The sequence below is a fragment of the Lutjanus erythropterus genome, chromosome 4 (genome assembly GCF_056507025.1).
Source record: "Lutjanus erythropterus isolate fLutEry1 chromosome 4, fLutEry1.hap2, whole genome shotgun sequence".
In the NCBI taxonomy this organism is placed as follows: Eukaryota; Metazoa; Chordata; class Actinopteri; order Lutjaniformes; family Lutjanidae; genus Lutjanus; species Lutjanus erythropterus.
In genome coordinates, this window is record NC_139320.1 from 33,058,701 (window position 1) to 33,080,121 (window position 21,421).

Here is a 21,421-nt window from a genome sequence, read left to right on the forward strand (position 1 = left end):
TTTGTGTGTGTGTTTCCCTCATGTCATTGCCAGCTTGTCTCTGCACCGTGCATCAAGCGCTCCTGCCCTTTCCAAGTGTTTTTAGACCTTTGCTTTGTTTTTGCACTCGTGATGTTGCCTGCTCCCAGTTAGATTTGTTTACCTGTGTGGGGTGCCTTATCTGATTTTCACCCGAGTCTGCCTGACCATCTTGTTTTTTCTATATTGACTTTTGTAAGAAATCATTGAAGTTCTATAGCTCTGCCTCAAATTGTCTGCATTTAGGATATATTCTTGGATTCCTGGAAACACACAAAGGCAGGAAGTGAAGCAACAAAATGAGAGGAGAGGCAAGAATTTCAAAATGAAACAGGACATGTGGCTGAAGTGGGAGGGACATGAAGACAGTTTGTAGCAAGCAGCACTACTTGCCCACTGCAGCATCACTGCTATAGGCCTAAAGACTTTAATGTGGTATCCAGTAACAGTTCTACTGTCTTTTCTGTCACCTCAGTGGTCAACTGTGTCTTCATTTTCAGGTAACAAAGGGGCTCCAGGAGATCCTGGTCCACCTGGTCCAAGAGGAAACCAGGGACAGGATGGGATACCTGGACCCCCTGGAGAGAAAGGAGCCATGGGAGGTAGGAGATTAGACTGGATAAAACTGAATCTGATTGGACAGTGATCGGTCACTATCTCTACTCTGATTGGATAAAAGCAAAAAAAACCCTAATAATTCAGTCTAGTGGTGGTGTTTGGTGGATTGTTTCTCTCTCTTCTGATTGGTTGGTTTTCTTCCCCCAGCACCTGGAATTGGACCCCGTGGCCCAGAGGGGGACAAAGGTACCCCTGGTGAGTCCCCAAATTTGATCGTCAGTTTAGTTTTCAGTCAGAACTAAAGACGAAGAAATAAAAACTCTTACTGTCTCCTCAGGGTGTGCTGGGGAGAAGGGTCCTGATGGTCCCTGTGGGCCTCCTGGTCCCTGTGGTCCTGCAGGACACCCAGGTTGTCCTGGTCCTACTGGCCCTCCTGGCCCTCCTGGTTATCCTGGCAAGGAGGGAGTCTGCATTGAAGGAGAAAAGGGAGAAAATGGATTCCCCGGACAACAAGGATCCAAAGGTGAGGAGACACATGGGAGTTATTGATTTCATAAATCTCACCAGAGGGTCCATTTATTTTTAGTCCTGCTACTCGTGTAGCAGGACTATGGTTCTAGGGCTCTCAGGGCTCTCAGTTGGTCCGCCACTTTGGTCCAGACTGATATACCATATTTTTTCAGACAGTAACCTCTCACCAAGCCTGTATTTGAAGCAGGCGTGTATTAGAGGCAGGCCTTTATTTTTAATTCCCTCTATTTGAGTGTAAGTGTAATTGGTCAATTTTAGTATGAAGCCTCATTTGATCTGCCCACTTTTGTATCGAAACTTCTCCAGTCAAACAATACCTACATTCAATCCTGATTTAGAAAGATATAACCTTTATATTGATGGATGATCCTTATATGAGGATGCTCCTCACCTTCTTCCTTGTTCTCTCTGTAAAATGTTGGTTCAAAGGCTTCTGGGGTTTGCCAATTATCTTACTTGCCATTGACACAATCCTAGAAAGTTTATTCTGAAGTCTTCAATTTAGGTGACCGTAGCAAGCAAAAAGATGAAAGGTTGAAACATTTTCTACCATAGTTTTGTAAATAAGCTCCAAAATCTGATGACTGACACCAGGGCCACAGAGTTTCCTGAGAAGATAAAGTCACTGTGAGCATCTATTAGAAATATATTATGTGTTTTCTGGGAAGCTCAGCTGGGAGTCTGGAAATGTGCCAAAGTATTTAAAATTTTCCACAGTTTCTACATATTGGCCATCAAGTGAAGCTGGTTCTCTCCTCAAATCTTGTTTTGTGCAAATAATTAATTCTTTTGTTTTGGACATGTTGATTTCTAGATGACTAATGCAATACCATGTTTGAAGGGTCTGAGTGTGAGCCAAATAGGCTGCTTCATCTAAAGAATCTGATTTCTGAAGAAGGCCAACTAAGGCCATAACATCCACATACTTGAACAACTTAAAATGTGTGTCACTAACCATAAATTTATTTGTGAAGAGTAAGAACATCACCAGGGAAAGTACCTTGAGGGTACCCAGCACTGGGCCTGATGATGTTGTACTGTCAGTGGCCTTATTCCAATCTTGAGCTTTCTGTGCCCTGCAAGGATAAGATCGAGGAGGCTCACAGGAAGAAGAGATATCTGGTACCAGTATCAAGTATTAGTGGATGATAGGGCACTGTAGAGCTCAGTGTCTACCCATTGAGGTGGGATGCATGAGGTTCTCTGGTGTCACATTCTGCAGAGCATTCATACTGCTGGACATCATGGAGCGGGCAAACATGAGAGTTATCGGGGCCAGATCACAGAACCACATATGTTTCTGGATCAGAGGGCTATCTGTGGGGTAGTGCTGCCAGACATGAGTCTGAATCTGATCAGCCCCTGCTTGGTTGCCTGGGTGAGGAATCTGACGTTGACAGACATTTCTTCAGTACTTTGATGTGACTAAGAACAGTCTCAAAGAGCTGCTAGCCTGGCTGTAAACTCTGAGGTCTCTTCTTTTTCATCTGCAGTTTAGTTCAGTTGGTCGGAATCAAGGGGAAAAAACTGCATTTTCTTTTAGTTCTGGCTTGTGCCACGCCAACATAAATCAGATAGTCATAAAGCAATATCATCTGCATAGAAAGACAGTTCAGTGATATTTCTTAACATATGTAGCGCTAAATGAAAGTCAAAAGAACACAGTGCCTTAAGTGAAACTTTATTGTTGCAAGAGAATTAATAACTTTGGTGTGGAAATAATGACATTTCTTTCTGTAGGTCCTCCAGGCACTCAGGGTCCTCCTGGTCCTCCAGGTCCTGGTTTTAAAGGAAGGAAGGGAGATAAAGGAGAAAGAGGTGATCCGGGACCACCTGGTTGTATTGGTGACCCTGGCCCGCGAGGCGCACCGGTCAGTGCTTCCTGTGGCAACAATATACCAAAGAAATATGAATCTTAGCCTAAAAGTTTTTACTAAATAAACTGGATGATTGGAAGGATCTGCCTGTGAGTGTGTTTAATGCGGTTGTTGTTGTTGACAGGGTGAAAGCAGACTACCAGGACTATGTGGACATAAAGGCTACTTGGGAGATACTGGTGTCACAGGACCCGGCGGTAAGAACTGAGGTTGCAAATTGTAAGCTCTTAGTCAATCATTGGTAAAATTAGCAAGCAATTTTTTGATTAATAATTCTTACCAAATCTTAAAAATTTTGCATACACCAAACAACAAATGTATTTTTCCCCTCAATCACAGTTTTATTTCCACAGCCACATGTTCCACGTTCTCTGATAGCATCCATAACATACATCCTTAGAAACAAAGGTACTAACTAGAACCATATAGGGTTCTTCAATTTGTCTCCATAGGGAAACCATTGTTGGTTCTTGTAAGAACCTTTTATCAAAGTTCGCTTGGAACCCTTTCAGAGAGTTATACCTAGAACCCACCATAAAGGGTTATACCTCACACCATCTGTGAAAGGTTTCACAGAGAACCCCCTGTAAGAGGTTCTACAGAGAACCCTTTCATGGTGCAGTGGTTCTACCTAGAACTCCTTTTGGAGGTTCTATCAAAAACTTTTCTATCTCCAAGGATTTTTTTTCTAGAATCAAACCAGGGAGTTCTACTGAGAACTGTTTTATGTTATGGTACAAAGAACTCTTTCTTGTAATAAAGTTTTTTTTGGATGAAAATGGTTCTTAATGGAAGCCTTTGTCTTCCAAAGAACCCTTCACAAACCCTTTCTTCCAAAAAGGGTTCTTCAGAGCAGATTGTTCTGGGTAGAGCCACAGCCCTTCAAGAAGAACCTCTTTGGAACCCTTATTTCTAAGAGTGTAGCCTATGAAACATATAAAGAGCTACATGTTTCAGATGTTTATTTGATAGTAGATCAATTAAATTTTACATGATCAATCTAATTCTTCCGATCAATCCGTCATTGATTAATTGTTATCATCCCTAGTAAGAACTCTGGGTAGAACACCGGTATAGTTGGTCATCATCCTGAGGTGAACAGGACAGTTTTACCTTGCCAAGCTGTTGCTGATTTAAGGTCGGCTCTGATATTTCTGTTAAGTTTGAAACAGATGATAGGATAACTTTCTTAAGATAAACTTTGGTGTAAATCTAAGAGTTGTTGCTGCCTCATTAATTTGTTTGAAGGGAATGTTAACATCGTACAACAGAGCTGCCTCTGTGGACTTTGGTTTCAGGTGTGAAGGGGGATGATGGACCACCAGGTTGTGCTGGCTCACAAGGACCTCCAGGACCACCTGGGCGGAGAGGTATTATGGTGACATCACACAGTGGACAGCAAACTGTCCAATCACAGTAGCCACACACCTGCTGTGATACAGTGCTAGTGAATACTGTTACTGCTGTCTACTAAAGTACTGAATGAACTGCCCCCTACAGGTCAGAGGGGGGATGATGTAACCAGGGAGGTGAAGCTGTTGGTAGGGGATAAAGGTCCTGTTGGAGATAAGGGACCCAAAGGAAAAGTGGGGCCCCCGGGGACCCTAGGGAAACCTGGATGTCAAGGTGGGTCTGGAATAATATTTGAGTCTCAATCATCAGGCTTTAGTGTGAAGAGAGTAATAAAGTTTTAGATACAAACAATGTAACTTAAGTTTTAGATAACAACGTAGTAAATGGAGTTTTTTAGTATTTCTGTGCGTTTGGCTGCAGGTCCGAAAGGCGAATCCGGGAAAGGTGGCAAACAAGGAGGCTGTGGTCATCAGGGATTGAGAGGGGAACAGGGAGACCCAGGACCCCCAGGAGCAAAAGGTCAGAAATCTGATCCCTTGTCAGATTTTAAACAAACCATACAACTAAAACTGGAAATAATACAGACGGGATTGTAGACATTTTAATATTGTTCTTTTTTATCATTAATTATCAACTCAACCAGAGATGATAAGTGGAGAACCATTTTTTATCACTGATAAATGACTCTATGTTGACAGGTGCTGCAGGTGTACAAGGTCAGAAGGGTGCTAGAGGTATTCCAGGTCAACCTGGTCCCTGCACGAATCCACCAGAGCAGGACGGCTTCCTGTTCACCAGACACAGCCAGGATGTCAATACCCCAATATGCCCTCGAGGATCTAATATGCTGTACAGTGGATACTCACTGCTGTTCATCAATGGAAACAACCGAGCTCACGGACAAGACCTGGGTAACATGAGAGCACATCACTTGTATTTTTATTGACTTTTTCTATTTAATGCTACATTATAATTATCTACTGCATTTACATATTTAGATTTTAAAATTATTCTGTCCGGTTTTCTGTACTTTGATATGCTAAAGGCCTACAGAGTCACATCTTAAGTTAGCTAATGTCAGCAAAACACTAGCTAACTAGCTAGCTAATCTAAATCAGTCATTAGTCTCTCACAGTCAGACGTCCCTCCACAGCGCTCAGTGCTGGAGAAAGTTCTGGCAAGCAACCAATTGCAAACTTATATCTGCAGTGTGCATTTGGCCAGTCAAACTAATCAGTCGTTTGCTAGCTTTAAAATGTTGTAATCTTTTCAACATATACAAGTCTAGCACATAGCATATCAAGTACAGGAAACATAAGAGGAAAACGTTGACAGAGGTTCTGCTTGCTCAACTGTCACTGGAGTACAGAGCAAAAAGGGGGTGGCAAATGTTTGGGGGTTTGTAGCGTAGCCAAGACTTCCTCTTCCCTGTGCCGGCCATTGTTTACTGTCTGATTAGCAGCTTCAGACCCAAGAATGAAGGTGGAGGCTAATATCTATAAACAGATATCTGCATATAACTGCAGACTCTTTACACACAGTTCACTCTGTCACTAAATCAAACCAAACATCAGTTCTTCCTCCTCTCGCTCTCTCTGCAGGTACTTTAGGTAGTTGTTTGCCTCGTTTTAGCACCATGCCCTTCCTGTTCTGCAGCCCCGACAGAACCTGTCGCTACGCCTCACGCAATGACTACTCCTATTGGCTGTCCACCGAGGAGGAGCAGCCCAGCAACATACCATTCGTCTCCGGGAGATCTTTGGAGAAATATATCAGCCGGTAACACACACACACACACACACACACACACACACACACACACACACACAGCAAAACAAACTTACAGATGGAGCTGTGCTACCAAAACAAAAATCAACATGTGTTCACCATGTTTTGCATGATTACAGGTGCACTGTGTGTGAGGCCAGAGCCAACGTGATCGCCGTCCACAGTCAGACCAGTGTCACACCAGACTGTCCTCCAGACTGGGACTCTCTCTGGACTGGATACTCCTTTGTGATGGTGAGATAACACTGTTGGATGTTCTCATTTAAAATGTCATTTAATAATAATAATCCTTACTTACTGAGCACTTTGGCTTTTGACCGATTAATCGATCATTGATTAATTGTAATAATCCCTTTTCATTGACAAATCGCCCCAGCCCTATACATATTTATTTGCATATTGAGCGGGGAAGTGAAATCTGATCACAAGTGGTCACTGTGATGCACATGGAGACGTAACACCAGGTGTGAGCAGGGCCTTTGTTATCTGAGCTGAGTTCAAGTCCTGGTCATGTTAGCCTGTTGTATCTCAGAGATACATGATCATGGTTGTACTGTGTGAATCATCACTTTGACCTCTGACCCTTGCCGTCAATGCCCTTGATCTCCAGGAAACAGGAGTGGGTTCGGAGGGGTCGGGCCAGCCTCTGGCCTCTCCTGGATCCTGTCTGGAAAATTTCAGGAGGGTTCCCTTCATCGAGTGTCACGGCAGAGGAACCTGCAACTACTACATGGACTCGTACAGCTACTGGCTGGCTGCTCTCAACCCCAATAACATGTTCAGGTACCAGGACAGGTTCACAGTCGGGTACACTTTCATAAACTTGTTAAAAACCGTGGGTAGATTTATGTACCAAAACTACAAGGTTAGCTTCAGGAAAAAGATCATGTTTTAAGTTAAAAAAGTAAAACAATCAACATCAAAAAAATAATTGACAGATTAATCAATCATGAAAGTAATTGTGAGTTGCTGACCTAAACTCTGGTCTGCTGTGTTTGATCCTACAAGTTACACAAAATCTACATGATAATGGATCAATATTTTGTTCTGAGACTAAATGTGAGTCTAGTTTTTTATAGTGATGCATTTTAAGTTTAATTTCTAAAATCCTGAATTAATGTTTCAATGTTGTGACAAGCAGTTGTCTTGTTGTAGACTATTTTGTGAGTCAAATGAAGTCCAAATGAAGTTCTCCTTTATAAATCTTCTGAAAGCAGCAACACATGAACACATTTTATATGGGGCAGAGTGTCAATTCAGACTTCCCAAATTGATTCAGTTCGATTCACAGGGTCCCTCTTTGACTCACTTCATGATTCAGTTCAATTAGATATCAATTCAGTTGGGGATATTTCAGCTACAATATCAGTTTTTTGAAAGAGATTCTCAGAGAACTAATGCTTTATATTGTACAAGGAACCCTCTGACCTGGTGAATTATAAAAAATACCAATATTTACATTAAGAATTAACCCCAAAGTAGTTACATTAATCGTGTACTGTTTATTATACAGGATCTAACAAACACACTGAAATGAGCAAAATCTCACACCACAAGATCTCATGCCAAAAGCTGGTCACGTGAGACTAACAGGGTTGAAACTGCAGGCTGTATCACACATCCACAGGAGAAAAGACACATATTAAAAAAAACGATTTTGGAATTTCACTCCCACTGGGTTTTATGCACCCCCAGAGCTGAAGTTGGGGGTGCAACAACCCTCCGATCTTGAGGCAAGGCAGGGAAAAAATGCAGTTTGAAAATTGCGATAGACTAATAAATTTAATTGGTATTTAAAAGGACTTTGTTGTTTTGTTGTCCTGTGATGACAAAAGTTAACAAGTACAAAGAATACTGTATACTGAATACTGTATTCATATTTTATCCAAAACACATTGAGTGAAATGCTGCATGCACAGTGCAACCATCTGCTGCACTCAGCAGCCTCTGAACGCCAACAGAATATGGAACCTGTCCCAGCTGAACATCATGACTCTGAAAACACCAAATGACTTGTTTTAATGAATTTAGTTGATTTATGATATCACAAATTGTAAAATATCACACCCATGAGGCCATTCAGTCAGACAGTGACAGATCACAGGCAATAAACTTCATGTCGGCTTGTCAGCGTCGCAGCTGTGGTGAAGGTTAAGCTGATTAATATTGAACTGATGTTCTGGTTTGGAACCCACATACATCAGGATAGTGAGCTCCTGTTCCCAAGATAGAAACTAGAGATAGAAAGGGGTAGAAGATAGAAAGGACTAAAATTTGACCATAAAGACTGTGTACTGCAGTCCTCGGAAACACCAGCAGAGGGTGCTGTCCTCTGCTTGACCAGCAGCTGTAGAAGTTAAAAACAACTGAAAAGAAAGTTGCTGTTTTTTACATAACCAGAACCAGACAAGCATTTAATTAAAATCAATTAAAAAACATTTTTCTGAACGAGTCACCTGATTCTTGTTTTTACTTGTTTGAAAAAACTCTCTCTCTCTCTCTCCTATAACACCCTGTGTATATGTATGTCTGTTGTCCTGCAGTAAGCCGGAGCCTCAGACCGAGAGGGACTCTGGAAACTTTGAAGGAAGTCTGATCAGCCGCTGTCGAGTCTGCATGAAACGCCCATAAACACCATCAACACTGCTGCTGCTGATACTACTGATACTGTAAATACTGCTGCTAACACTACTGATACTCCTACTACTGAGAATTCTGCTTCTCCTACACACCTGCAGTGAGCCTGAAGGCAACACTAGGTTATAGAGAACAAGTTTATGCTAATGAGCAGCCACTTGTTACAGTGTTGACCAATCAGAGTGCACCTTCTGCTATTAAAAGGTTGCATGACTTCAGTTCCTTAATCTGAATTTACAGAAACTTTAGTGAAAATAAAACTGTCAGAGCTCAAATTAGCAAAGAGAACATCCTCATATTTGATTGGCTGACACCTCGAACAGTTGTGATCAAGAGTTACTTGACTAATTAATAAAATGAGTATGTTAGTTAAACCTTAAGTGTTTCTCAGCATTATCTCTTCCTGTATTTTCTTGTATGTTACTGCTGCTCTGTTGCTACTACTATTACTACTGCGGTTACTACTTCTTCTACTGCTACATCCTTTAAATAAAACTAGCAACGCTTCAATGTCAAAAAGACATTTACTGCTACATTAAGGGGACAGTTTAGATTATTTGAAGTGTGGTTGCATGAGGTACTTATCCAAGAGGCGGTCAACACACCCCCAGTTTGGAGAAGCAGCAGGAGTACCAGTGTGGGAAACTTAGCTGATATCCTGCTGTGGACAGGGTCAGCACCAACATGGATTTTAGACACCTAAAACAATCAATAACAGTGTACGCTATATTTAGAATATTTTCACCACTTTACCTTGCTGTCAGACAGACTTTTCTGTCGAGAAATCACTGTTATATAAATAATATATAATATATAATATATAATAATACATACCACTCTCTCCAAACCCACCAAACGTCATTGATAAAAACATTTATCAATAAATTGCTCACAGAACACAGGAGTTATTAGTTTACTGCTGCCTCGGTTAGTTTGTTTGTGTTACTGCGGGACTTCAATATCTAAAGGTTTAGTTCAGATTCATCAAAGTCACACAATAATAAGACAAACTAATTAACCAATCGCAGCAGCAGTAGACCAACAACTTCTGTGTTCTATGAGATTTTACAGGAAGGTCAAAAACTGAGTGAATACAACTGCTTATTTATTACAACAGCTACTATGAATACCATTACCCAGTGGTGGAAGAAGTACTGAAAATCTGTACTCAAGTACAAGTACTGTTACATTTCTATCTAATTAGTTACTTCCACTCCTGCCTTTGCCTGTAGTAGTAATAGTAGTAGTTATCTGCTTCTACTAGTATCAATCTGACATCTACTCATAATACTAACTGTAAAATAAGTAACTGTGGTACTATGTGCAGTACCACCAGTATTATAGCCCCAAATAAACACAAATGTTTTGATATTTGATAAAGTTTTGAGTGTGTCACAAAATCAGATATTGTACCCAAGTACCATAGTTATAAACTGTAAGTAGTACTGCTACTTCTACTTCTGTAAGCACTACTGCCACTACTGTTGTGAGTACTGCATCTGGTACTACTCACCATTGCTGTTACTGCAACCATTATCTACAAAAATCAAATAACTTTTACTGTAGTGCTGCTCACACTGCTGTCACCAATACTAACACTACTAATACTACTACTATGATGGGAGCTGCAGTACGTCCCACTGCCAGAAGAAGGCAGAGCTGAAACACCACAGAAGAAGAAGAAGTTACAGTTCCTCCCAACAGCCACAAGATGGAGCACAGAGAAAACTTGAAATGAATGAGAAAAACAAACAAGAAGATGGACATATTTTATTTTCTGCACGGCAACAAGGTGTGGAGCTCTCTGATTGGATGATTCTCTCAGCAGTGCACCCTTTGTCTTCTGTTATAAAGTCATCACTGCAGGAGCTCTGAACATTTTCTTTATGAAACAATGAATTTAAGTGTAGATGTACAAACACGCTGCATTAAATGATGAGAAGTGTTTACAGTCTGACCACATCATCTAGAAGCGTTCCTGTTCTCAGTTGTACATACTCTCCTCCTGTAATTGTTCAATCCCCTGATATATTGTGATAACATTATTTTTGTTTTGTGAATATGATTCTTGTTGAATTTAATAAAACATGATGTTTTACAGAAGTCAGTCCCTGTTCAAAAAGTTTATTTACAAAAAACAGCTTTAAATATCATCTTAGTGCAGGTAACACAGGTTTAAAGGACTAATTCATGTTTTCAAATGTGTCTTTCAAGGTTCTATGTGGAACCACAGAACAACAGCATTAGATAAATATAAAAGTAGCAGAAAAAGTAGTAATGGCAAAGCAATACTGAGAGGTAGTAAAAAAGTTATATTACACAAGATAATGACTGTAAGACTGCACATGATTTGACTTTATCTGTACATGATAATGAAAGATGACAGTAATGTTGCAGTGTGTTAAAACAAGACATTAAAGCTGCAGTAGGTAGAAAGCCTGAAAATGGTTGATTGTTGAGTCTCATCTGAGTTAAGTTTCTTTTTTCTCCGTCCTGAGCTCCTCCTACCAGACGAGCAGCACACACTTAATGCGCACATGCAACACCTTACCGAGGCAATCAAGCGTGAGCACAGACCAACAGACATCAACTGTGAGTAATAAAGCAGATACCTGAAAGTACAAACAGCGACAGAGGAGAGAAACTACATTTCAAAACATAAAGATTCAATGTGAACGTACAGAAGCACTGAGAGCTGAACTTACGGAGAACTTTAAAAATGTCTTTCCCTCTGCTCTCCTGCACACATGAGCTCAGTATCACAACACTTGCTTGTTTGAGGGCAAGAAAAAGAGGTTCACCATGGTTTGGTTGCGATTGGTTGGTTTCTTTTTTTTTTTTTTAAGTTATGTTTTTGGGCTTTTTTGCCTTTTACGATAGGACAGCTGAAGAGCAGACAGGAAATGGGGTGAAGAGAGGGGGGATGACAGGCGGGAGTCGAACCAGCGGCTGCTGCAGAGGACCAACAGTTTCTATACATGGGACGGACACTCTACTAACTGAGCTACAGGGCCGCCCCATGGACAGACAATCTTACTGTAAACAGTGTGGTTGGCTCCTCCGTGATCACTGCTGCACAAGCAAACTTGAAGATAAAGGCACTTTTTAATTCCAAAAGTTCAAAAAACAGATGCTGAGCTCTCATCTGGCCAGTCCATAGTTTCCATGATTTCTCCATGGATTGCTGCTGCAGAGGAGTTGAGAGTCAAAATAAATCCTCTTTTTAATCCCAAAAGTTTAAAACATACACTCTGAGCTCCCCTCCTGCCAATAAAGGTGTCTGCATCAGAGCAACTCCGGTGCTTCTTCCTCCAGAAGCTCCAGTCTGCTACCAACCCTCTCCTGCAGAGCTCCCTGGCTCTGAGCAGCTGTCTGTCAGCTCTGTGTCTCAGCTCCGCCCGGTCCTCTCAGCACTCAGCCCAGCGATAGATGTGACTGAACACAACTGAAGGTGAAGTCAAAAGTAACTGAGTAACAAACTCCTGTGTTGAACATGTTGCTCATTAGCTGGACTCTCTGTCTGATAATTCAGTTTTATAGCAACTTTGATTCTGACCAACATTGATTCAGGGTCTCACTGAAGGAACATGCACACCCAGCTGCACTGGAAGATGGCGCACAAGTCTAGTTCTGTCTAAGACAACTTGATTCACAATATGATGAAAGGTTATTATGAAATTATTTTTCAATGATACCAAAACAATGTTGCCTACCACAACTTTAAGTAGAATATTGAATGGATGACTTTTACTTGTATCACAATATTTTTGTTGTATTTGTATTTTTACCTAAGTAATAGCTCTGATTACTTCTTTCCTCGCTGTTCCTGATCATACTGGAGATTAAAGAATCATTTTAGGCTTAAACTTACAGCCTTTAATTCCCTCTTTATGTTCCACGTTCAGTGTTTCCTTGGTGAGCTGCAGTGGAGAGACAGAAGAGACAGAGAATTTAGTGCTCAACAGGTTGTCTCAGTAGTAATAATCATAATCATACAGTTTATGAACATAGGATGTGTTTGGAAAAGAAACTGATTGAAAGGTAGAGTCAGTGGGATTTGTCTGAGCTGTTTGTGAACGCATCTGGACATCAAGTACCAACGTTTTGGGTTGGTGAAACGTCCCAAGGAGAAAAACAACGAGAGACAATAAGGAAATCAGGCAGAGTTCTGCAAGATCTCTGCAGATACAGACACCAGCTCACATGGATCATGTTTACATGAGTCTACACATTGTTTAAAGGAAAATACTGTGTATTATACCTTTAACATGACAGTAACATACAGCCAGAAGGTTTAATGAGTTCACATTGATTTGCTCTGAGCTTGACTTTAATGATACTTTGTAATATTAACAGTGTAATAAAGCCAACAATGCTGCCTGTGACTAATGCTCCTGTCATTAACTCCACTGTTTAAACTTTAATTTCTTTCATTTGCTTTTCCATTTTCCAGTAACACTTTAACTTCTCTTCACATTAAATTTAACTGTTTTCACTCAGTGACTCAGCGTGGAAACAAAAACTGTACGCATCACAGGAAGGAAGTGTGATGTCATCACCTTCCTACCATGCCCCCCCACCCTGTGTGTGAGTGTGTGTTCATGCCACAGGCTCCTTAGCAGCGGCCACTCACTGTTAATGTGTTACCACGGCAACCAGCCGCTGCTAATGTGTTTGTTTATGAGCAACTGAAGAAAATGATGAAGACGATGATGACAGAAGATAGAAGTTCCTGTATTGTCCTCATGGCGATATAAAAGACAAAGTACTTCCTTTGTCAGGGCAGAATCGTCCAACAGGGACGCAGTTCTTCACCAACACTGTGTTTTTACAGAATATGTTTTTTGCTGAATTAAATGAATTTTAAAGATGTATTTTGATGTGTAGAAGAAGAAATGAGCTGACGGCAGTGCTCAGTTATCAACATGTTCCCCTCACAGAGCTCAGAGGTCAGAGGTCACACAGTCCTGATAGGACGAACAATAGACAGAGCTGCAGTGTTTGTGGAGATAATCCACTAAAGAGACACAGACAGACAAACAGACAGACAGACAGACAGACAGACAGACAGACAGACAGACGGGTGGATGGAAAATATATATATTATTATTATTATATTATATCTAGGTTTTTTCCAGTTTCTATAACTCAGATTTCTCACCTTTTCCAAACTCTTCACAGTCACAACAACAGAGGACAGCTGTGACTGAACTGTGGATCACTTTTTACTCATTCGACACAAAATGTTCAGTGACCCTGTTTTTAAAACTTCATCAGCTGTTTTTTCTCTCAAACTCAAACCACCAAACCTCTGTACATTCAGGGGAGTGCAGGGACCAAAATATAACTTTTTATTTCCCTCTTTGGACAGAGATGCATTTATTTAGTGTAACCATATTATTTATTTATTAATTTTAATGAAAAACAGTTGGACAGAAATCATAACAGAAATTGACATTGTGTTACTTTTACCCCTCTTTGATGAGATAAAAGAAACACAGACATGGGCGCCATCTACAGGGGGGTTCTACATAGACCAACCACTAATGTTAGCTACACAGGCCAACCGCTAACATTAGCTAAACAGACCAACCGCTAATGTAAGCTACAGCTCCTAATATTATCATTATTAATGTTACAGTATCTCACAGAAGTGAGTACACCCCTCACATTTCTGCAAATATTTAATCATATCTTTTCATGGGACAACACTGCAGAAATGACACTTTGATACAATGTAAAGTATAGTAATATCTATAGTATCTATAGTAATAGAAAAGTACAATATTAGAGCACACAGTACACAAAAAATATTAAAATGTAACAATAGAAACCAAAATAAAGTGCACAATAAGCACAAAATTCAATAAAACAGTCCATAAATTGGCAAATCAAATCAAATGTAACTGTAATCTGATTACGGTTTATTTTTTCTCACTGCAATGGCATACAGTTACTTTTTTGGTTTTCTAATTATGTAATCCCATTACATGTAATCCAGTGCTCCCCAAGCCTTCGTGTAAGTATTGCTACTTCGTTGGTGCTTTGAGTCAAAATATCTGAGTACTTCTTGCACCAACTGTAAAAAACAAACATTACTTTTAGAAGCTTTCAGTTGAATCTCTTCAGTTCTCATTTCCCTTTTTAACGTCCCGTGAAACGTATTCATTCTTCACCTTGTCTGATGACATCAATCACTGTCAGTGTGCAGACAGGTTGTTAGGAACATCAAACTAAAATCTATTCATGAAGGTCAGTTTGTGTTCTAATATTGAATCTACCTTCACCTGCATGTTCTGTTTACGTCTGTGTGTCTGCTTTGCATGTTTCAATTAGCGTCTAATGATGTAGCATAACGTCGTCTTATTTAGTCCATATTAACATTAATATTCATTCCATTACCTTGCAGAGCGGAGACCTCAGTTCACATCCAGTGTTTTCAGAGAGCTCCATAGACTAATGTCTGAGCCTGTTAAAGGGACAGTTCAGATTATTTGAAGTCTGGTCATATGAGGTACACCTACAGTAGATGGAGGTCGACACACCCCCAGTTTGGAGAAGCAGCAGAAGCACCTGTGTAGGAAGCTAAAATCAATATGAAGTGTACACACTATTTATAATATTTTCACTTCTCTACCTTGCTGTCAGACAGACATTTCTGACAGGAATCCACAGTCATATAGGACAAATATCACTCTCTGCAAAACAACCAAACTGTATTGACAAAAACACCTCAGAGGACACAGGAGCTGCCGGTCCACTGCTGCCTCCATCTGTTGGTTTGTTTGAATTATTGTGTAACTTCAGTTTTTTAAAAGATAAGTTCAGCTTCACCAAAATCACACAATAAGACAAACTAACCGAGTGAGGAGCAGCTCCTGTCTTCTGTGAGGTAAAATTACTGATTTCGCCTGGTTGAGAGAGAAAGAGCAACACTTGATTCATGTTTGGCTGATTTAATGGTGGTTTCCTGTCAGAAAAGTCTGTCGGTCAGCGAGGAAAAGTGGTGAAAATATATCTGGATGCACACTTAAACTGATATTGATGTTTTAAGATGAGACTTTTCACAGACTTGTGGTGAAATGATTTAAGGTAAATAATTCATTTTAGCTGAAGTTTGAGTTGACTGGAGGGTTATTCAGATCACCTGTTGTGCAGACTGACTCTAATATCTCCATTCAGCTAATTGAGAGCAGCTTGGTTCATTCCTCTCTTGACCAATCAGGGTGTGATGACGCCCTTTTTCTTTTGGGCTTAAATTGCACACTCAGGTTGCTCTGCTCCTCTCTGAACTCACTGCTCATTTGATCTGCTCGAAACTCTGGTCTTTCGGTTCTTTTGAGACTTCTGTCCTGTCTTTTGATTTTTCTGATTGAGAATGATTGTGATCATTCTGGAAACTTGTTTTTTTTTTCCTTTTAAAAAGGCTCTTAAACTATCAGACTAAGTAACTGTTACCAGAATTAGCCAGCTGTTAGCTCCAGGTAGCTTGTGCAACAGCCATGTCAAAGTTATTCTGAATTAACCTGGTATTAAAATGTGATCTGCATCTGGGTACCAGTTGTTGGAAAGAATGTGGAGAACCAAAACTATACACACATTTTAAGTGTCCAGTGTTAACAACCTTTTGAGAAGAGGCTGAGAAAACTTTAATGAAAATCTAAATCCAGAAAATTACTCAGGTATTAACCTGCTGGGGACGATAAACACCACTGACATGCATCTCTTCCTGCAAATCCTAAAATTCTGTTTAACAATAGAACAAATTTTAGATGAAGAAATTAGAATTAGAGATTAGAGAGAATTAAAGATTAGTGTAAATTAGAGATGACATAAAAAAAATCTGATCTACCATAAAGACAGTTTTAGTAAAATCTTATTTATTAGTTATATTAATAGAACCCAAGATTTGCAGTAGAAGCACTAACACCACTCCCTCCATTTTTTGGTTTTTGGTTTTCTTTCTTTGTTTTTAGTATTTTTTTTATTATTGTTACTCTTTTGTTGTTGTCAGGTCATTTAATTTTTGTAATTTTTATTCATCTAATTTCTAAAACTGAAAAACTAAAATTTTCCAGTGTACACAAAGAAAACGTTTGTCTGCAATGATGAATTTTTAATCATTGTAATAAAATTTAAAAAGTTATCCAGATTTATTCTCTGATTGCTTTTTAACCTACATATGATCTGAACACAATGCAAGGCAGACAACCTCCAGATGTAGTCTGGTTTATCCAAGATGATGTCTAATCCAGAACATAATCTGCTCCAGAGCAGGTTGGCTGTTCATAGGTTACCATGGCAACGTACCCCAGTAACAACTGGTAACAACCCAGAATAAATCCCGAATGTTACCTCACTAATCAAGAATCCTGCTTCGCAGGACTGAGCCCTGAGGGCTGTACTTCAGTCAAGATGAACAAGTTGTTATAATGAAGAGCTGTGGAAATAAAATAAAAAAAAAGCAGAAAGCAGCTCTGTTCCTGCAGATAAGGCAGGAGAAGAAGAACGTGTCAGAGTAGGATACCCATATACATGGTAATATTGTTGGCTTTCTGCATCTTTTGTTATCATTTCATCTGGTTGTCTTTTCATTCTCCTTCTGATTACAGACTCTTCATCTCCCTACACTCATACTGTACTTAAATTCATTTGACAAAAAAAAAAGCAAAATGCACAAACTTAAAGATTAGCCTCGCTATAATATAATTATCACAAATTATTTTGTCATGAAAATCTGATGTAGTGACAGTCCAAATTCAAACACTGATTTAAAAATGAGAGGCGTTTTCTTCACGACCATTTTCCTGATAATGCTGATTTACTTTCCTGAACTTCACCATGAAGTATTTGGACAGAGTGGTGTCACTACGTGTGCTGGGATTCCCTGATGTCACATCTCTCCTCAGCAGAACATTTTGAAGTAATAAAGTGTTTTTCTGCAGTATTAAAATGAAGCACAGTCGTGTTTGTTCTCTCTAAATGTTGAGTGGGCGACTCTGCTGCTGCTGCTGCCTCTTTGTTTAATGGAGATATCTGCGAGTGCTAATGAAGTCTGCTAATCCTCTGAACGCTCCGTTAATTCCTCTCCTCTTCAGCCGGACATTCTGCCGTTGTATTTGTTGTAGATGAGCGCCGGCGGCTGCATGGCGCTGCAGCTGCTGATAGTTTTATTGTTTTATTGTTCAGACTCCATTTAAAGTCAATAAGGACTAATGGCCGTTTGTTTAACGTGACTGTCAGCGTTCCTTCATCGCCCCGCAGCCCGCCAGCTGCCAATCAAACACGCTGTGTCATGTGACCTGCAAGAGGCGGAGCATCGGCCTTCAAAAGAGCAGCAGCCAGACGACCAGGACCAGAGACAAGCCAAGAACCAGAGCCAGCACCAGGACCAGCAGAAGATACCAGACCAGCAGACAGTAGGAACCCCCTGTTCTTCTTCTTCTTCTGTTTTACTTTTATCTTTTCTTTGTTCTTCAGGTTCCTCAGCGTATATTTTCTTCTTCTCTTCCTGATATTTTGGCAGGTATGCAGTGCATTCGTTGTCCCGCCTTCTTGGCCCTCGTGGCGTTGGTCCTGTGTGGTCCAGGTGTGTCCTCTCAGCTTGACAGAGACCAGAACCAGGACCTAGAGCTGGAGCTGCGTCACAACCGGCTGCTGCAACGAGCTCGCAGCGCCGGACTCCTGTCACAGGTGAGAGAGCCAACCACAGAGCCAATCAGAACGCTCCATTTTACTGAAAGAAAACACATTATAGCCAGTTATCTGGACCTGAAAGTCTTTAACGCGGCATTACAAAACCACAAACCATCCAAAAAGAGTTCTAACTTTTGTACAACTTTTTTTTTTGTTTTAAAGGCAAATTGTAACTTTTGCTGAATAGAAAATTTGTTGGTGATATGTGACAAACTGCAAAAACAGGAGAACAAGTAAAAGAAAAGTGACACAGTCTGATTTGGTAACGTCAGTTTCACAGGAGTATTTAAAATAATTTCTGCTGCGTCTTTAATCCTTTGTTTGGATTTTCCAAAAAAGTAACAATAATGCAGAAGTTTTGAACAGTTTCATCGACTGTGCAGCTCTTTATCAGAGGAGTTACGTTAACCAGATGTACTTTTACTTCTGTTATGACATCTGTCTGACTGACAGGAACATTAAAACCAAAATAACAGTCGGAAAATAACAGGATCTGTAAAGTCTCCAGGTTTAATGGACTCATCATGAGAGGACCCACAATAGAGCCCTGTGGTTCTCCATCACCAAACTGAGCCGAGGACAATTTGAATCATACAGAACAAGGCTCTTCTATCTGTGTCCTCCAAATATGACAGTGACTAGTTCAGTAGTCTCCAACCTTTACAAAAGAGCCATTTTTGAGCAATAAGAGAAAAAAATCAACTATTCTCTCTCTTTCCTGAAGATTTTTCTTTTTTTGATTTGGCAGCTTGTGGAGACTCAAGAAAATGAGCCATCGTCAAAATTTAAAAGAAAAGGCACGAGTCATGAAGGCTGTGACTTTTTAGATGACAAAATAGTGTATATTTTTACAGTTAAAGAATGGAAGAATCAATTTACATTGTAAAAAAAAAAACAGTTGAAACTTGAATTGTTCTTCTTTAGATAAACGTCAGTCTTTAAGTTTTAGAAACTCAGCTGTGAACATAATTTGTTGAGAATTAAATTGTTTTAATTGAAAATATTAAAATTTTAACCAAACAGACAACATCTCCACAGTCAGGATGCACACTACAGATGGAAGACGAGATCCTTAAAAAAGTAGCAGTACCAGACTGAAAAAATAAAAATTCATATCATATAAGGTTCATCATTTATTGTGTTTGTGTAGCCCTTTCAAATCTGCCTTATCTGGTCTGGACTTTCAGAGTTTGATTTGAACCAAAATCGAAGGTGTGAAACCTCCACTGGACCAAACAGCTGAACGTTGGTCTGAAAGAGATCAAATAGAACAATGGTTCAGTCTGCTGTATTTTTTTCCAGTTATAGTATAATCAGGGCTGATAGAAAGAAAAAAAAATGCAACAAAACAAAATGAGCTGCGATGGTACAAGGACGGAAGAAGAGACTGAATGTTTAATTGACATTTGGTCCATCGACTTGACATTCAGAATTAATGAACAACTAAATGGTAATACGGGGGGAGGTAGAGGGAGGTACAGGGAGCAGATTAGCAGTGAGGAGCTGCAGAGCTTGTTGTTTCAGCTTCATTGGGTGCTAAATGTTTGTATGGACCACCTGCAGTGAGAGACGCTGCAGGTTGTGGATGTACATAATTAGAGGGTGTGTGGAGCATATTACTATAAAACTGCAGCAGGCTCCACCAACGCTGCTGCTGTCTGATGGTCCCACGTCCAGTTTGTACCCAGAATTTTGTCCATTTTCAAGCTTTTGTCTCATTTTCAGTTAACTTTCTTAATATATATAGATATATTAAAACAATTTTCATTTCTTACATTAGCACAAGTCATAAAACCTAAATGTGTCTTACTGGTGGGGAGATGGAAACACATTCAAGCTTCTTTCCACAAGGTACATTTAGTAGCTTTTATATTTCATGATCTTCATCAGCAGGTTGATTTGCTCAGATTTTCAAACATTTTTTTTTTTAGCACTTGAAAGACTTCTCGTTCATTGTGGTTTACAAGTTCAGACTGAAGGTTCATTTTTTCCCTCAGAAACAACATCCACAATCTCAAGAAGATCACGTGATACAGTCAAAAGCTCCAGAAGTGTTTTCTAGCTCTGACAAAGTTCTGTTCTGATGTTTCCCAAACTGTTTTTTGTTTTCTAGGAGTGGAGTAAACGTGCGGTGGAGGACCTGCTGGCTCAGATGTCTCTGCCAGAGGCCGACGCCCAGCGGGAGGCTGAGGTTGTTTCCATGACAACAGGAGGAAGAATGAACCTGGAGCGGTCTGTCGACGCCCCCAACAATATTCCCCCCCGTGAACGCAAAGCTGGCTGCAAGAACTTCTACTGGAAGGGCTTCACCTCCTGCTAAAGCTCCGCCCAGGTACTCAACTATCTATTTAAGCTCCGCCCAGGTACCTGACCACCTGGTCAAATCCCTGCCAAAGTACCTGACTACATGTTTAAGCCCTGCAAAGATATCTGACTGTTTAAGCTCCGCCCAAGTAACTTGAGTCTTGTATCTTACATGGTCTTTATTGTTTTGTTTCCTAGCTGAGGCCACGCCTTCCCTGGACTAACAGACCAATCCCACATTCCCTGGCCTTCACCTGAGTGACTGGACGGACCAATCAGCAGCTGTCTGGTTGCAGTGTACCTGAATAATTAATGTAATTATCAAATAAAGAGAGAAATCAGTCAACTTGGTGGCTCCTGTGATTTGTACAACTCACTCAGAGCTGACGGAGTGTGTGCTGATTAAATGACTCTGGGAGTACTGGGAGCTGTGGTGTGTGTGTGATGAGGGCTCTGCACCGCCCCCTGCTGGGGACACTGATGAAAATATCTTTGATAAAGACTAAATTAACAGCAGTGTTTTGCAGCTGTCTGGCTGAAATGTCTGGTTCACCTTTGGTCAGAACTGTAACCACACCCAACAGTGATGTCACAATATCCTGGAGCACACCTGTAAATCACTGCAGCCAGGTGAGAAGTTAAAGCACAAGGTTTTCAGG

The 21,421-nt window shown here is 40.3% G+C and overlaps 2 protein-coding genes across 3 annotated transcripts; both read left to right on the forward strand.

The window, feature by feature from the left end:
* Positions 1-343: 343 nt before the first annotated feature.
* Positions 344-8,795, forward strand: LOC146328709 (uncharacterized). Its single transcript, XM_084716678.1, has 14 exons — positions 344-386; positions 519-620; positions 784-831; positions 914-1,099; positions 2,848-2,978; positions 3,109-3,181; positions 4,283-4,354; positions 4,485-4,610; positions 4,758-4,856; positions 5,036-5,248; positions 5,939-6,116; positions 6,245-6,359; positions 6,736-6,908; positions 8,669-8,795. Exons 1-14 carry the CDS (start codon positions 344-346, stop codon positions 8,754-8,756), a joined length of 1,647 nt encoding a protein of 548 aa, XP_084572804.1. The 3' UTR covers positions 8,757-8,795.
* A 9,232-nt stretch (positions 8,796-18,027) lies between these two features.
* Positions 18,028-21,108, forward strand: sst1.2 (somatostatin 1, tandem duplicate 2). 2 transcript variants are annotated; one of them, XM_084716480.1, is made up of 4 exons: positions 18,028-18,181; positions 18,289-18,455; positions 20,572-20,790; positions 20,961-21,108. In XM_084716480.1, the coding sequence occupies exons 2-3, from the start codon at positions 18,291-18,293 to the stop codon at positions 20,776-20,778; spliced, it is 372 nt and encodes a 123-aa protein (XP_084572606.1). In that variant the 5' UTR covers positions 18,028-18,181; positions 18,289-18,290; the 3' UTR covers positions 20,779-20,790; positions 20,961-21,108. The 2 variants fall into 2 exon arrangements, with proteins under 2 accessions (XP_084572606.1, XP_084572607.1); XM_084716481.1 differs by lacking the exon at positions 18,028-18,181 and having other exon boundaries at positions 18,286-18,455.
* The last annotated feature ends 313 nt before the right edge of the window (positions 21,109-21,421 follow it).

What these genes read in the sequence shown, in the direction of transcription:
- LOC146328709 (XM_084716678.1), top strand. Translation starts at nt 344, where the DNA reads ATGAAACAGGACATGTGGCTGAAGTGGGAGGGACATGAAGACA. An exon ending in CTGGCCCGCGAGGCGCACCG is followed by an intron (nt 2,979 to 3,108) that starts GTCAGTGCTTCC and finishes TGTTGTTGACAG; the next exon opens with GGTGAAAGCAGACTACCAGG. An exon ending in TTGGAGAAATATATCAGCCG is followed by an intron (nt 6,117 to 6,244) that starts GTAACACACACA and finishes GCATGATTACAG; the next exon opens with GTGCACTGTGTGTGAGGCCA.
- sst1.2 (XM_084716480.1), top strand. Translation starts at nt 18,291, where the DNA reads ATGCAGTGCATTCGTTGTCCCGCCTTCTTGGCCCTCGTGGCGTTGGTC. An exon ending in GCGCCGGACTCCTGTCACAG is followed by an intron (nt 18,456 to 20,571) that starts GTGAGAGAGCCA and finishes TTTGTTTTCTAG; the next exon opens with GAGTGGAGTAAACGTGCGGT.